Here is a 16,992-nt window from a genome sequence, read left to right as displayed (position 1 = left end):
TGCCTGTGTGGGTGTGTGGCCATAAGCAACATAAGCAACAGCGAAGGAAGAATAAACAAAAGCACTGCTCGGCCATTGTTTGCTTAGGAATACACACACACACACACACACAGCGAACACACAAGCACACATACTCTGCGCCACGCACACAGCAAAAGAAATCATAATTCCGTGAACCACAGTGCGTATACGCAATACGGGCAGCAGCGTTAAAATCGCGTTGCCAGAAATTGTATGAATAATAAAAGCCAAAAATTGGCCTTCGAGTGAAACGAAATGAAATTAGACAACATTTCTGATGACTTTCTGCTCTGTTTGGGTCTAAAATTGCCCGGGATTGTATTTTTGGCATTTTGGCATTCGAATTGGTGTTGGGCAGTTGAACAAGGCTAGCGCGGTGAGCAAGGGGAGCAAGGCAAGACCAGGAGGAAAGGGCCAGTCGAGCCGACAATTTGTCAATTGACGCGCATCCAGGCGCTGGCAGCTCCTTCCGCCCGACTGCCTCTCAATGCCAGGACACCAAGTCAATTTTCATAGACATTTTACTGCAGTCCATCATTTCGCCCCGTTCCCCATTCCCAGTATCCTTTGGCACGGTCTTTAGAGCCTTTCGAGTCCATCTGGCTGGAATAAATACATTTGCTCCGTCTGGTCTGCTCCCGGCATGATCGTTCGTCTAATTGAGGCCGCTTTGCGAAGTCCTTTTTGTCAGCAGCACAGGTTGCAGGAGGCGACCACAACGGGCTAGCAATCAGTGGTGGTGGCCAGCAGCTGCAGATGATTCTCCGGCAGCTGGACTTCATTAGGATTCTGTGACTCCTCTGGCTCCGGCGCAGGCTGTTCAACCTTCTCCAGATCCTGATCCTGCTTCTGTTTCTGTTTCTCCTCCCGCTGGCAAAGCACCGCCTTCATCCGGATGTCCTTGCTCCTTGACACCCTCTCTGCCTGAGTTGTCTCCGTGGCCTCGTAGGCGTTTATCCAGAGCATGGCCGCCAGCGTGGTCATCAGACCACCCATGATGGCCCACTCCCAGCGCAGGTAGACTTCGGTGGAGACGCCCAGGTAGCGGCGCAGCACGAACCGGGTGGACAGATGGAGGATGTGCTCCACGCTGCACCAGAGCCAAAGGGCCAGGACCTCCATGAAGGCCACGCCCAGCACCAGTTCGATCAGGAAGGCGGTCAGCCAGCCCATCCGGCTACGATAGCGCGTGGGCAGGATCTCCATGTCGTGCAGGAAGTACAGGATGGCGCAGTAGGCAATGTGCCCGGCGTAGATGGTGCCGGGAATCACCGGGAATCGCTCTATGTCCAGCAGACAACTGCCACGCATTCCGAAGTGCAGAATGCTGGCAATCAGGAGTACCAATGTGCAGGTCATCGTGGCGATTCGTTGTTGGCTTTTGGCTATTGTTAATTTTTCAATTTTCCTCGACTTAATTTACGATTTTCGAATTTTTTTGAATTTTGTAACAGGCCGAAAGGGGAATGTGTGTGTGCTAGCTTCAACGAATCGTTGTGATTTGCTTATGTAAGGCCGGTTGTCCGGGCTTTGAAGTTTCGAGCACTTTGGCGCGGAGTACGTGATCGAAGGAAAACATTTCCTATCTGGTAACGAATGCACCTGCCTTAGCAGGGGAATTCGTTACTACTTAACTTTTAAAATTACGATCGTAAGAAAAGTTGATAAGCTACCGGCTATTAATCGCAATATTCATGGCGAATCTTAATCTTTGTGTCAGTGCCTCCATAATTATTTTTCTCGTTTTTCAATTGCCTCGGCGAGGACTTAGCACGCCATGTGAAAATGCGGAAAAGAGGAAACTTCCACCTGCAGACGGGGCTAATTCCGGGCTTAGCCATATTTCCAATTAATTGTAATTCGCTCTGGCGCAGACAATTTCCATGCATTTAGCAGTGCGCCAGGTCATTAGGTGACCCCCAGTTCTGCGCTGGAAGACCGCCATGCCCCGCCCCCCTAATCCCTTGTCACGCCCATTTATGTTCATAAATTATGCAGTCAACCTCTGATGCTCATTGACCCAGAGGAAAAGCCCCCTTGCCCCACCTTCGCAGTGGGGCAGCTGTCGAAATGTTATTTCTTTCCTTATTTCTGCCTCATTTTTTTTGTGCTGGGAAAAGCGGGCGGGGAAAACCGTTTGATCCCTTCCGGCTTAGCTGGGACTAAAAGTAGAGCACGACGAAAATAAAATTAAAAAAACAGACTGACAGCGGGTGGGTTAATCGGAAGTGGGGTTAGATGGGGAATTGGACAACTCAGCGCCAGAGACAACTTTAAATTTATTACGAGCCAGTCCCAAAATTATGTATTTCCCATTAATGTGTCTTCTCCTTTCGGACATAAACGCTAGATGCTCCTTCGATCGGCTCCTGGTTCCGAGCCATCCGTTGGGTGGAGCAATATTTTGCATTGCGAGTTGGCTTTGATTAAAAATATGGATACCATCCCCAGTCGATTGGAATTTTTTGTTTTCTGTTTTCGGGCAGCTTGACTTGCTGCCAGCCAGTCCATTGAAAGTTTTGTTTTCTGGTTTCTGGTGGTTCCCGCAGCTCCGCCAACGAAGCACGTACAATGGACTCTGGGAAATGGGAAAACTGGGGAAAAGCGGGGAAAACTGGGTAAATGGGGAAATGGTGATATGGTGAAATGGGGACATGGGAAAGTGCCATCCCCCAAGAACGCACACTATTTGCTTATGCAGATTTCGACCAACATTTCGCATTTGTTTTCAAACGGCAAACAGCAGCAGAAAGTGAAATGTGAAATGTTGCAACAAAAGGGGTCACCAGATATTTCTGATATCATATGATATATGAGATATGGGCCCTTTTGTCTCTGCCACTTCCACTTGCCACTTGCCACTCGCCGCTGTGGCATACATATATTTATGTTAAATTCATGATATTTAAATTAGTTAGCCAACAGTTTGTCCTTGGTCCCTCGTCGGCGCCCTGACCTTTGCCCCTTGGGGTTGCCGGCCGCACAAAAGGCCACCCGGCTGCACTGGCCAAACATTCAATTATGAGGCCTCCAGCCTTCGAGTTTCTGTGTGTCTGACTTTGACTTTGGCTCTGGATTTCCAGCTCCAGCTCTTGGCCTAAGCTCATCTGCCATTAGCATTTCAAATGCCACGTATGGGAAAGTGGGAGGGGGGTGGTCGTTGGGTGGAGGTGGCATCAAACTTTTGCCATTTGCCTGCGAGCGGCAAACGACAAGCTGGCTAAAGTTTGCCATCATATATCTTGTCAGTGTGCGATGCATACGTTATCGGCGGCGCCCTTCTTTCTTTCTAGCAGAACCCCTGACCCCTGACCCCTGCCACCACCACCCGCACCCCCTTTCATTTGCCGCACTGGTCAAGTAAATGAGTTTTCCTGCGGCTTTTCCACATTTGTTTTTGCGTGCCTTGCCATTTGACAGATCAAAGACCGACTAATACACGAGCAAACAACAAACACGCTCGCACAGATCGGATGCCGCACCGGAAATGGATATTTAATTAAAGTTCTCGGCTTTATCGTCGCCTCCTCTTTGTCAGCCATTCGAATTTCCCCGATAGAAAATTGAAATCGCCTAACGTTGAAACGATGGCCACACAAAGGTGAGCAAACATTTCCCTGGACTCGTATCACATGTCGCTCGAAATTAATGGGTGGCATCCCCCAGCACAAATTAATTTCTAAGCAAATATATAGTACAATAAATGTTTAAAAATAAACATTCCTTTGGCCTGCTGTGCTAAAAAACAGATGACAGATGATTCTGCAAATTAAGTGCCTTAATCTAAATTTTTATGTTTGTATTAAAATGGGAAATTCGAAGCAATCGAAAAGCGGAAGCGCTATTATATTACTTGTAAGAATACTTGTCTTACTACTACCAAGTAAACTAACAAGCGGAGCTAGCACCTTTTCTCCCAGTGTAGCCAATCGAGTTCGGGGGACTAGGCGACGGAGCAGCAAGTTGTTCCAGAGACAAACTTTATGACTTTTATCTGAGCTCAAGTTTTGAGTCAACCTAAGAAGTCGAAGCGTCGAAGCTCAGCCCCCTTCAAAAAATAAATTTCCTTTGCCAGCCATTAAAAGTGGGGCCACCCAAGCCGCCCAATTCTCATCAGCTGAGTTCTCAAACTGCCTCACGGCCAAATGCATAAATATTTTCACTGTCAGTGCGCCACGCCTACTTTTTACCGCCCCGTGTCCGCATCCGGTTTTATCACACTGAAAAAAAGTGTTGTCGCCGCATTGTAATGAGTGAACTTTCATGGGTTGAGTTTTCTTTTATTGCAACTATTTTGGTTTAAGTGAATAAGCTGCTTAAAATTTCCATATGCACATTCGTGTTTTGCCCCTTCGCTGCTACTTTTTTTCGAGTGTAGCAGCCGCTTAAAAAACTTAAACACGGGCATTTTCATGTACATTCATTTGGGAGGCTGTCCACGTTGGCGGCCCATGGAGGAATATCGTATATATAGGAATATAGGATGTGGGCGTGGCACTGAATTTGCATATTTGCAGAAAAGCAGGGCGACGCAACGCAAAAGTGTCATAAAAATGCTACATTTCAATGAAACGAAGTCGGAAAACAACAACAAATAGGGCGGCAATGGGGGAAAAGTCTAGACAGCCAAATATATAAGGGCAATAAAAATGTTATATGCCGGCAAAAGTCGGACCAGAGATACCGAACGATGTCCGGCAGGAATTTTAGAAATATGCAAAGTGTTTCAGGACGAACAGAAGCCGGAATCTCTGTATCGGTCTTTAGGAACACATATTTTTATTGACCATTTCGAGGAGCTAACGAAATTACTCGGAACACCGGCTGAATGGAGTGCCAGAAAGTCTCACAAATAAATTCCACTGTGACTTGTTGTGTTTCAGTTGAACATTTCCATAATTATAGTGCAATTGGAGCCAGTTAATGGGTCACGAAAAAAATCCGCTAGTCACGCCAATATTTTCATGACATGTGGACATCGCGGAGTATTCATGTTTATTTGCGAAATGGAAATCCGCGATATATAAGCATCCGGTCCGTTTCCCGTGTTTTGTTTAATCAGTTTTGCAGCGCATTCTAGTCGCTCTTTTGGGATGTTGGTGATGTTGGGGATGTGGGGATTTGGGGATGTGGGGGGTGTTGAATGCTGGATACTCGCTGCCTTTCGCCGGATTTTTGCATAATGAAATTGGAACACGGCGCACAAAGTGAGCTGCGATGCCGACATCATCGAGTTACAAATTCGTTTACGTTCACGTTCCCCTCCCTTTATCACTCGCCAATGGGGCGGGGCGGGGCGGAAAATGCAGGAAAATGCGAGGAGGAAAACAAAAAAAAAAAAAGTTGGGAAAAGGCACAACACAGTCGTGGCGCGGAAATGTTCCACGTTTTTCTCACTTCTTTCTTTTTTTTCGCCGCTCTCTGTGGCTCTCGGCCCTTTGTTTTTCGTGGCAGATTGCGTCAGATATTAAATTTATTTACGCGAAATTCGCACGTCGAGCGCTCTCATATTGCCCCTCCACAAAGCGCAAAACACACAGCACACAACACACACAACACACAGGGTACACAGTACACAGTATGCTGCATACAATACGGCTGTATTGGCGACCAATTGCTCGCCAGCGAAGGGCGTTGGCGGTGGGGGCGTGGCAGGTGCCTGTGATACCCTAGACAAACACTGAATGGCTTGTTTTCGAACATTTCTCGAGTGACAGTCGCATGATTTAGCGGCAAAGTTCGCCTGCCTTCAAAGGTCCTGTTGCGAAAAGTATTCTCCTTCCAAAAAGGAGTGCTGTTCGAGATGGAGTCTGACTTAATGAGCAAACATGGGCTTTGATAGGCTTGTTGCGAGCACTGATAAGAAAAGAGGGTAGAACTTCAGGATATGATGTGATACATCCATGGCGATGATGCGGAGACAAATACCAAATATTTTTGAGGAGTACTTCAGTCGCACATTTCTACGCCAGCAAAGGTCTTTCTAATTACAAATCCGTCAAAAAGGTCTTCATTCGGCAAAAAGAAACTCGAAAGCCCTGAACGATCCACTTTGGTGAAGGGCCCATAAAAATGCAGTAATATTGTTGCATTCTCGTTAACAATTTTGTGTTTATAATTACCAGCTGAAAACAAGAACAACAACAGAAATGTACCCCCTTCCGGAACGCAACTAAAGCAGCATTTAAGTGCATTTGGACAAAACCGGAACGATCCGAGGGGAGAAAGCCTCTTGTTTCCAATTAATATTTTTTCCGCTCCATGCTGCGCGTTGTTGGCGCTGTTTTGGCGCGGATTACGAACTCAAAAATGCGAGCATATGAATGCATGTTGTTTTTGTGTAGCCGAGGGAAAAGGGCTGCACTGAGCGAATTATAGCTCCATTGGCTAGAACTCCACTTTCCTCAACAAGTTTTTGCCTAACTGACGTTAGTTTTTATGAGAATTTAAGCCCAAGTGACAGCCCGTTTCTCTGAGTGCGGGAGCAATGGCAGAAGCGTCCATGGCAAAAGGATTTCTTTTCAATTAGGCACTAGCCAGGATCCGAAACAAAAAGCACCGAGCTGATTGGATCGGATCCGACTTATGAGCTGCCCGCGTTGCTTATGAGTCCCGAAATCTGCCCGATTATTCAGTTAGGTAGTATATATACGTTTCAAAGAGTACTGGAACATGTCACTATTGGGATAATTATGATAACGATAAGCTGGCGATTATCTTTATTCCCAGTTTATTTGGGGGCAAGGTGCCAACTCTCTCCTGTTCCAAATAATATGGAAAAATGGTCTATTCCTCATAACATCCTCATCCCATCCTCATAGCCCAAAAAACATGCATATGAGTGCAAAATGCGCTTTAAGGACATCCACAATTAATTGAACTGTTTGTGGGTGGCGATGCCGGCATTTTGGGCTGAATAACATTGCAATTTAAATGTTTTCATTGCCCGGCTTAATTTATGGCTGCCGGAGGCCTGGCTGGCCAAACGAATCGAACATAAAATATTTAATAAGCAAGCGAACAACTCGGCCAATTTGGTATGCACATACACACATATGTACATATGTGCATGTGTGTTAGCGGGGTGTGCCAGTAAATGCAGGATGTGCAAGCGCAGGAGGAGCAACTGCATCGCGGGCATAAAAATCCTGGCACAACTTGAGCTGTAAGTGACGTGAGCAGCTTTCACTCGACCCCTTTGCCTTTTGCCCAGCAGCTGCCAGTCGTCAGTGGTGCTTGGTGCTTTTAGTTCTCAACGAGTACCGGGCTGTGGATGTGCCACATCCTGATCCCGTGCGGATGGCGCTTGTCGGGACATCCTTTCGTGGCAAATGGCTGTCAAATCTGCTTGCATTTTTCATGATGACACCGCCGCGTGCTGTCCTGACTGGATGCTCGTAAACTAAGAAATTCCATTTGCTTGTTGCTCCTTTGCAGACCGCATACTTTGGCATTACGTACTTAGCGTCGACTCGACTCCGGGACATCGGGACCTTGGGCAATCCCCGGACTCAAGAGGCTGGAATCCTCGGACCACCGGAGTGGTCGGCCGATTGGTAAGTATTCATGGGACAACAGTTGAATGCACCGCCGGCGCCTGGGTCCCTTTTATTTTGCTCGGGTTAATTAAAACACAGACTACACTCTGACAAAATGCCATTTAATCTACTCGGCAAATCCCGCAAAAAAGCAGGCGGCAAATTAATTATGCGCATATTAGTGGCCTCGACAACAATAATGCGAAGACAGTCCGAAGTTGGGCCAAACAAAATAAAAAGGCTCATTGTGATTTGCATTTTCGTCCTTGTCCTTGTCGCTGTGCCATTTATGACAGATTTCTGCGGAAGGACCGCCTCCCGCGCAAAATACCGCTGCCTGGCAACCCTAATGCGGTGGGTGGTGTGGGTGTCTCTGGTGTTTTGGGGTGTTTGGGGGTGTTCTCGGGTGTAGCCATCTATTAATTACAACAACAATCCACTGCTAATCAGCAGGGAAAGTCGTGGAAAGTGGCGGCAAGTGGAGGGGCGGACGGGATTAAATCGTCTTCGGTGTTTAATGAGCCGCTGAGTCGCATAAATTTCCAAGTGGCGACTGTACTTTTCGGCACAAGTGGCAACGCGGGCGGATCAGAAGCGAAGTCAAGATGCTTAACCCTCGAATTGGCTTACTTTTTTCCACCTTCAAAGTTAATGTCCGGAACAGCGATGAAGCAGCCGAGTTAAATTCGCTTTGAGTGGCAATCTGGTCCAAAGGAGTTTCATTTTATTCAACCACTTTATCTGAGCAACGTCAATCAAATGTTAACTCGAACTCAAAATGATTTACTAGTAGCTGGTAAAAATGTGGGCTTAATACGTGAAACAAAAAGTGCTGGCTAATCAGATTTTGCTGGTAATCAGTGTTCGGTATAATGTTAATGATATACCAGTAATTTAAGCTCACAAATGATTAATTTTTTTGTTTTAACCTTTTAGTTTGAAACAATAACCTCTTGCTATCCTTTGTAAGTCCATATTGCCTCCTTTCCTTTTTGTATGTGATTTTTATGCTGGCTCATTGAGGCCGCCAGTCGAGGAACCCTCGTATTATCCCGGCTTAATTGCCATTCAATCAATACACTAATGGTTCACTTATAAACATAACTTACTCCGTACTCAAGTGCTCACACTATTTGGCATTTGGCCGTTCAGTCTGCGATATGTTAGCCAAATTAAATATTTGAGCTGCGTTGATTGGGCTCTGGCCAACGTGGCAGATCGGCTTTTGCATTATTAAAACGAGAGACTTATACAACTAATCAAACTTATGCAATTATCGCCGCTGGCTATTCAGTTTAATGAGCGTTTATCTGCTGGGCGGGAGAAAAAAACCAAAAACAATAACGTAACTCCCATTAAATTCGGATGAAATTCGCCCGACGATTGCCGCATGAAAACAGACCCAATCTGCACACGCTCATAAAATATAATGCCTTTATTTTCACTGAAATATCCGGACGAACTCAATTAAATTGTGGACTTGCGTAAATAAAAACAAAACTTTAGAGTAGCTTCCGTTTAAAGGGTAGCAGTCGAAATTTCTTGGGCAACAGAGATAAATCGCTGATAAATCGTTTATCTTTGGCAAGTATCCAAAATAGTTTCGGCCTTAAAGTGACGAAGTGTCGTGAAAATGGTAAGAATAATCAGGCCGAAATGATTTGAAAAGTTCCCCCAAAACACAGAACTAAATGGCTTAACAGTTGGGCGGCTGGACCGTGTGATTCCCCCTTGGAATGGAATGAAAGTCAGCGAAAAAAGCGCGAAAGTAATATTTGGGCAAGTTCGAATCGAATCGAATCGAATCGAATCGGCCGCGGCAATAATAATAATAATAACTCACAAATAAATATTAAAATGGAAAATGGAAAAACCGCTGGCCATATCAGTTGGCGTAAGGAGCGCGGAAAAGTCGGCCAATGAATGGAAACGAGGGCAAGGAAATAAACAAAGCCAAAATGAAATGAACTGTAATCAATTTCCAGTTCGGCTGGGGGAGAAAGTGGGCGGCGGTGGGTGGACAAGGACGAGGCAGGAACGATAATATCCCGGGCAATTTATTGTAAGGTCCTTCTGCCTTGAACAGCCGAGCCAATTATTAACATTTTCGCTGTAAGAGAGCCAGTCAAAAATACACACACACATATACATATATAAATATATAAATTAAATACAAGTTGACCCAGACCGCAAAAGTGAAAAGAAATAAATATTTTAGAGAAAGGTTTCTAAGCTGAGCCTTTCACCTCGTATTTGAAATAGTACTTAATGCTAAGCCTATTTCTACTTTATTTCCATGCGCACACTTTAATTACGTACTCTATTCACAGCTGCAAATTGTTGCTTAAATATTTTCCGAAATATGTTTGAATTAGAATTTATTGTTGAGCTTTCGGAGAGACATTAGTTGGCTTTCAACAATTCCATTCAGCGGCATTCGATTGTCAGAGGTCATAGTGTTGTGCAATTGCCAAGAAATGTGCTGCCATCGAAATCGGTGTGGCATAATATTTTCGATTTGAGCAGCCCGATGTTGGCCCACTTGTGTTTTCCCAGTCCTTCACCGGCCTCCTCGGTCACACTTTTTCTGTGTAATTTCGAATGCTTTTTGTGAAAGTTTGCCACAAATTTCTCGTTCGTTTTTTGCCTTTTAACGATTCAACTTTTGTTAGCTTTAGCGGCGTGGCCGATTTTTCTTTTTAATTTGGCATGGCCAGTGAAATTTATGAAATCCCGCACAGTTGCCGATAATAGTCGAGTGGAGGTGCTCTAGGGTGGTCCAGGGTGGACCAGCTGCAGCCGTGAACGAAGTCAGAATCAGAACGAAAAGTATCTGCTTGGTGGTTCTCTGTGTTCTCCACGGCAGCTCTTTTCCTTGCATTTCTATGCACCAACTGGTAATTAATTTCCACAGGCAATGCTTGCAAGTGCCGGCGTGCACTGAGAAAAATCAACTGTTAGATAACTTTATTTCATTGAAAATAAATATTTATGACATGGAAACTCTCAATGAAACTTAATGAAGGAATGTTGCCATATATAATTATGAAATCATGTCGAAATCATAAAATTAGTTCAATATAATATAGCTCATACCAACATTGTTCATTTCACAATATTTACCCATGTTCAGAATAATATCAAGTGCTTAGTTTCTGCAGTTTTCGTATTCTTCAGTTTTAGAAATATATAATACTATTTTTCGAACATGTTTCAAGTTCATGCATTTAACCAGAACTGAGTTGTCTTTTCTCCCAGTGCACTCATTCACGGTTGTGTGAGTTAGCTACACTCTACGCCTGTTCTAGTATGTGTGCTCCGAGCTGTGAGTGGGGTGAATGGTGGGTGGTGGGCGGTGGAGTCCTCCCTGTCCAGTCTGCAGCCTCGTTTCGCCTGGTTATTCTCGGCACATGCAGCAGCGCACTTTATCAATTTTATGTCGACTATAATTGCATTAAATTGAGTTTCTGCCAGCGAGTCGAGCCGCATGCCACGCCCCCGCACCGCGCCCGCCCACTGGGTGCCCGATTCCCGATTCGTCGTGATTCGTGATTTCCCCGTCGATGCGATAGGAGCGCTGTGCATATATTTACATGGCCATATTAAAAAGTTGCCTGCAAATGAAGTTATTGTTTAAAACGGGCGGCAACAAATTTATGAGCTTGGGAGGGGGCCGTAAGTGAGTTGGCATTAAAGCAATCTGCCGGAGACACTCCTGCAGGAGAGCTTCCTGGTCCGACGACCAGGAGGCGTGGCCAGTCGGCTCCTCGCACGGCAAGGAAACGAATTTATTGATTCGGGAAGGCGAGTGGGACACGACGAACATGACACCGCATGAAAATCTGACAAGCAACGGAGGAACTGGTAAGTTGAAGGCGCCGTGCTCGGTGGGGGAGCTCGGTGGAGCTCGGTGGGCGTGGCACACGCACACATCAAATGACAAACGAGTTGCCGCTGCATTATTGAATTAAACGCAGAGGACACCTCCTTGGCCGGTTAATAAGCCAGGCGGATCGCCAATTTATTGGCCATTGTATTTGGCCATGTGCAGACTGTTGGCATTGGACTTGAGATGAGTTCCCAGCTGAGGGCCTTAATAGTTGCGGCAGACGGCATCCTGCACTGGGGAAAAAAATGTGTCCTTTACTTTGTACGGCCACTTTCCAAAACTTATATCCCCCGGGCTAATGTCCTCGGAGAACCAGAGCTTGTACAAGGGTCCCATTTAAATTTCCCACGACAGGTACAGCATTTATTTATTTGCTTCGGCTTTTTTACCTGCCATTCCCTGGATGAAGAGGGTATATATGTAAGATAATGTGGGACTTAGCCTGTAAACCTAGCAGCAATTTCTGGGATATTCTGAGTTCGGAATACCTTTCCATATTTAATGCAGCTTATTTACTTTGTGCTCTGTCCTGGGAAACACAAATATTTATTAAACATGGAAAGGCAAAACAAGTCGCCTTTTATTTGCAAGATTTTATCTGGAATTCCACTGCAAATTTGGCTGAATAAATGCTATATGGTGTTTTATGTTTATACATGTATGTAGTATGTGTGATGTCCAGTACTTGCCCCCCTTTGCCGCAGTGTCTCTGGAAGATGGCCAGTGCTAAATGCTCCATCTACCAGTTTGGGCCCCAAATTGGGCCACTACGATCTGGAGGCTAGCAATTTCAGAGCTGGTAAGCAGTTGCTTTGACTAATTTGCGCCGGGCCCCGATTGCGGCCCGTATTTAAATGAATTTCCCCACCGTCGTCCTTGTTCGTCCTTTTGCCCATCGCCGGCGTTATAACGGTCTATTTAATTGTAGCCAAGACAGACGCAAACGGATAGCTCGGCCCGCCTGAATTTTGTGTTTGTAGCCATCTAATGAAGTTGCCCGCAGTGGAGAGCTGGTGAAAAAATAAAGGAGCAGAGTCGAGCAGAAAACCGGCTGAAAAAGACGCACACGACGCAATGGGAATGGAAATGGGCCATGGAACGGAATGGGGATTGGATTTGGGATGTAGATGGTAGTGAAGGTGGAGATGGGGATGGGGAATGGGGCAGAGAATGGGTCTAGGCCAACAGCAGTTGCCTAGGACCCTCATTTATTTTCACTTTAATCAAAGTGTATGGCAACGAGGCAACAACGATGACGAAGCGGCTCCGACCGCAGATGCTCGATGCTCCACGCTCCCAGCACCAAGCACCAAGCTCCACGTTCCACGCTTCTCGATTCACGGGAAAAACGGCAAGTGGAAAAGTGGAAAGCGCGGTGAAGGACTGGTGGATTGGTGTAGGGAGGGGGGCTGCGAAAATCGGGTGCGGTGGCTGATGATGGAGGAGGCTGAACAAATTTGGCTTGGCATGCCCAAAAGAATTCTAAAGCGTAAAATAACAAAGACCGAACGACGGGCAAACCAAAGACATAGCCGGCTGTTTCCTTTCCACCAAGAGCAAGGATAAGACCGAACGGAGAAAGTAGTTGTGTTTTAATGCGAGCACCGTGCTACACGTTATCCTTTCAGGCTGGAAACAAAAGCAAAACCCACAGAGATTGGACCCACACCCTACTCCTCCTCCTGCTCCGCCTGCGCCAGCTCCCCCTCTAAATGGAAAAAGTAAGCTAATTAGTTAATGAAAGATATTTTCCTTTGTTCGAGAGAGCCGCAGCGTCCTTTGGCGAACTGCGCGAAGCGAAACGGGCGCGAATAAGATACTGAAATTGATTTCGCCGGGGATTCCCCTTTATGCTTCCATTGTTGTGGCACTTCGACCCACTCGTCCACCTATTGCCACGAAACTCCGCTGCAGAGAGAGGAAGATGTGTTGCAAAGCCACCTCATTAGAACGAAAAAACCGACTAAATATTTAACAATCATCGAAAAGTCTGTGTTATATTTTCTGGTCTTAACTAAGTACGGAAAAAATTCTATCGGAAAGATATTATTAAAGTATCAAATATCTCAATTGGATATTTTCAAGGAAATCCTCATGATATCATTGAACGAGGCATCTTTAATCCTTTTAAGTTTACTTACAACTTCTTAAGCAGGTGTTGAATTTTCTAGAATTTCTATAAAGTTAAATGCCCATTAGGCAACCACCATAAGATCACCTTGCTTTCCCAATTTCCCATCATTTTTCTGTCCATTCCAGGGACGAATGAATGGCCGCTTAAGGTCCTTTGAATTTTTGCTGGTGCAGAAAAGTGTTGCCTACCTTGCGGGTCCAGTTGGAAGTTGGCCGCGTGTAGGCGTAGGCATCTGTAATATATGTAAAGTGCAGACCCTGGGCACACAGCCCGGTGCCACGCCCCCTTGGCTTGGACGCCCTTTTCGCTGCCACGTCAATTGTGGAGCAGGGGCCTTTGTTTGTTTTGCCCCGTTCGCTGCTCATTTTTCGCTTTCTTTTCTTCCTTTGTGCCCCACTGCATAATTATGCTTGCCTGCCCCGCATTTTCCCCGCATTTTCCCCTCATTTCCCGCGTTTTTCCCCGCATTTCCCCGGCAAAGTCCCGTGGGGCGACCAGTGTCCAGCACTTTGTTGCGCTTTCTGGTCGGTGGTCAGCGGCCCGTGAGCTCTATGCCCTTTTGTAATGCAAAATTGTTTTGCTTGAATAAATCATAAGCTTAAAGCGCCGCAGTCCAGTTTAAAGTCAGTTGGCAATGTCCTTCGACGTCCTTTCTTCATCTTCATCGTCCATCTTTTCCCGGCCATTCGACGTAGATTAAGTGCAGGAGAAATGTCCCGCCACTTTTCCACTTATTATACAAAACCATTGCCCCCTCACAGTAAAATATTCTTCAAGGTCCCTGCAGCTGGTCGAGTCCAAAAGGTTACCTCTGTGCACAGTTTTTAGTCCGGTGGAGTTTTTCTTATATCTTAAAAGGCCATTTAATTGGTATTTCCATGTATATATACTTGCATGTGTATGTTTATCACATCATAAATCCTTTTAAATAATTAAATCCACATATAAAGCCCCACTTTGGATACCATTTTCTATATATACCATATATATCTAATATATTGTTCTATGACTTTTTGACTATAGAGATTAACTATTGGTATTGATGCGAACTATGAGGCTTTTTTCCACTTCAACGTACTCCTATTCCAATAAAGGATGGTACTTTTGAAAGGTAGTAACCCACATATAGTGTCTCATTTTGCATAGAGTGTGGCTTCACTTACGTGGACATCCGCAGTGATAGAATCCGTTCAAGTTCAACTTTCTTTTTGGGCTGCCAAGTGTGAGAGTGTGGCTGTTGGGAGTCTGTTATCCTTTTCCGCTCAGATTGCTCGGCGATGTTGGCTCTTCGTTGGCCTGTTCCATTTGCCGGCTCTGCGACTCACAGCCTGTGCTCAATTTAGACGCACTTTACTTTTTGTGCATTAGAAAAAAATCATTGGGGAGAAGAAATAACAGGACATGACAGCCTCCTGCCGAGCCCTGCAGAAAATTGAGCGTGCAATTTGGCTTTTCTTTTCAATAATTTTCCATTAGACAAGAATACGAACCACGCAGAAAAAAGAACAGAAAAAAAACACAAAAAACAACAATATAAACTGACAATCGGGGTGTGGAAAATCGAATGCGTTGGCAAAAAAAGGGGCAACCATTGGCCAGGCGGCGTGAATGATGATGGAGGGTTGCCGGAGGATCGGGCGCTAAGTGGGGGAATCCACGGGGTGGATGACTTGCTCACACACACACACACTCACCTCTGTCCCCCGTGTTCGCAAATGTGTGTCCATATTTCTATATATATATACGTATATATATGGGGGGAAATATATATATACTTGTATAGCAACGATGCGAACGAGGATGACGACGATGTGGCCGACGACGACGACACTTCTGGTTCAGTGAAGCATAAGAAATTCTCGAATGAATCGCTCTGTTGACGCTTGAGTAGACTTGAAGCGATAAGCGGTTTTTGTCCCATATACAAAAATATATCTAGTCGCGATTCCCTTTGTCTACCGGCCCCTGGTTGCCTAGTATCCTAGTGTCCTCGTATCCTGGCACCCAGGCACCCTCCCATCAATCTGGTGCACCCATTCAGACAATAACTTAAAGCTTGGGAAAGAGCTTCCGATTTGCTTGGACAAATTCCGAATCGTTTTGCGCTTAACCCCGGGGAAAAGGTTTCTTTGACCCCTGATGGGGAAGAAGCCCTATTACACTTGCACTTCAGCAATGCCTCTGACAGTTCGATGGAATCTCTAAGTCATCACTGTAGTGAGACTACACTGCTAATTGTCCTTTTAAATCCGGGGCTAAAAAGTCACAAGGCTCATAAATATGATGAGCCCACGCTGCGTATACACAATGCGATGGTCTGCAAGCGGATTGCTCATACGCCCCGTTGCTGCGGCCCAAACCATTCCGTCCTGTCCCCGCCGTCTCCTCCTCCTTATCCTTCTCCGCCCCAGAAGCTCGTCCTAATGGAATTAATCAACTGTCATGCTGATGTCGCACAAATGTAAAAAGTTCCTCTGGCGGTTGGCGACGGTGTTGTCGCTCCTGTTCATTGGCACTAGTGTCAGATGTTTAAAGTTTCGGACAGCGGAGCCGCCGCATAACTAGTTAACAAGCATTTGCCGCAGGGGCTCGCAGGCGATTGCAGCGCGACAGGACGACAGGAGGATAGGAGGATGCGGGGACGGGACGACAAGACGGCAGGACGACAGGAGGGCCTGAGGACGGGGCATTACGATACAAGGACGACGATGCCCATTAAATTGTTGATCTTGGCCAGGCGACAGCATCTGTTCGATACCGCAGGCGACACATAGAAGGCAGCACACACACAAGCACATATGGACTGTGGCAGGACCCGTTTTTGGTGTCGTGATTCTTTTCGCCCCTGGGGCGACATGTGTCTATGTCTCCGTGCCTCCGTGTATGTCCGGGTATGTGTATCTGTGTCCTGCCATCCCGGTCGGGCTAAATCTGAAACCAATTTGCTTGCCGTCCCCGCCGCCGCAGCCGTCGCTCGCTCCTGCATTCTATTTCAGCGCAGCCATTGCCACTCAATTTGAATTATGGGCACGGGTCAAAGCTATGGAAAATGTGATATCGTGGCTCCCCCGAGGCTCGTCGCGATGCCATCGGTTGGAGCGCAGAAGCCAATGGGCTATTTCAATGCTGCTTCCTTGTTCTGCCCGCTGTTAGCTTGTGCAATCGTATCCGTACGACGAGGCCCACCTGTGCTTCAGAAAGCTTCCCGGTATTTATAGTTTCTAGTCAGGTATTTCTATAACATTACTTAATTGTGCACCCCTCTTGCATAAGGCACATAATGTAATCATTATCTACCATTGATTAATCATTCCAATCAACTCAAGCCCTTGGATTACTCTTTTCCCAGAAAAATGTAAAAACTTAAACGGCACCTCAGGCTGGCAGTTTAATGTGAGAAGGGAAACAGA

At 46.0% G+C, this 16,992-nt stretch overlaps 1 protein-coding gene across 1 annotated transcript; it reads right to left on the bottom strand.

Annotated features, from left to right (window-relative positions):
- Positions 1-310: 310 nt before the first annotated feature.
- On the bottom strand, positions 311-1,541 carry LOC6615080. Its single transcript, XM_002039460.2, has one exon. It carries the CDS (start codon positions 1,378-1,380, stop codon positions 745-747), a length of 636 nt encoding a protein of 211 aa, XP_002039496.1. The 5' UTR covers positions 1,381-1,541; the 3' UTR covers positions 311-744.
- Between the last annotated feature and the right edge of the window lie 15,451 nt (positions 1,542-16,992).

Source organism: Drosophila sechellia, chromosome X (assembly GCF_004382195.2).
Source record: "Drosophila sechellia strain sech25 chromosome X, ASM438219v1, whole genome shotgun sequence".
In the NCBI taxonomy this organism is placed as follows: domain Eukaryota; kingdom Metazoa; phylum Arthropoda; class Insecta; order Diptera; family Drosophilidae; genus Drosophila; species Drosophila sechellia.
This window is presented reverse-complemented; position numbering and strand designations above follow the sequence as displayed.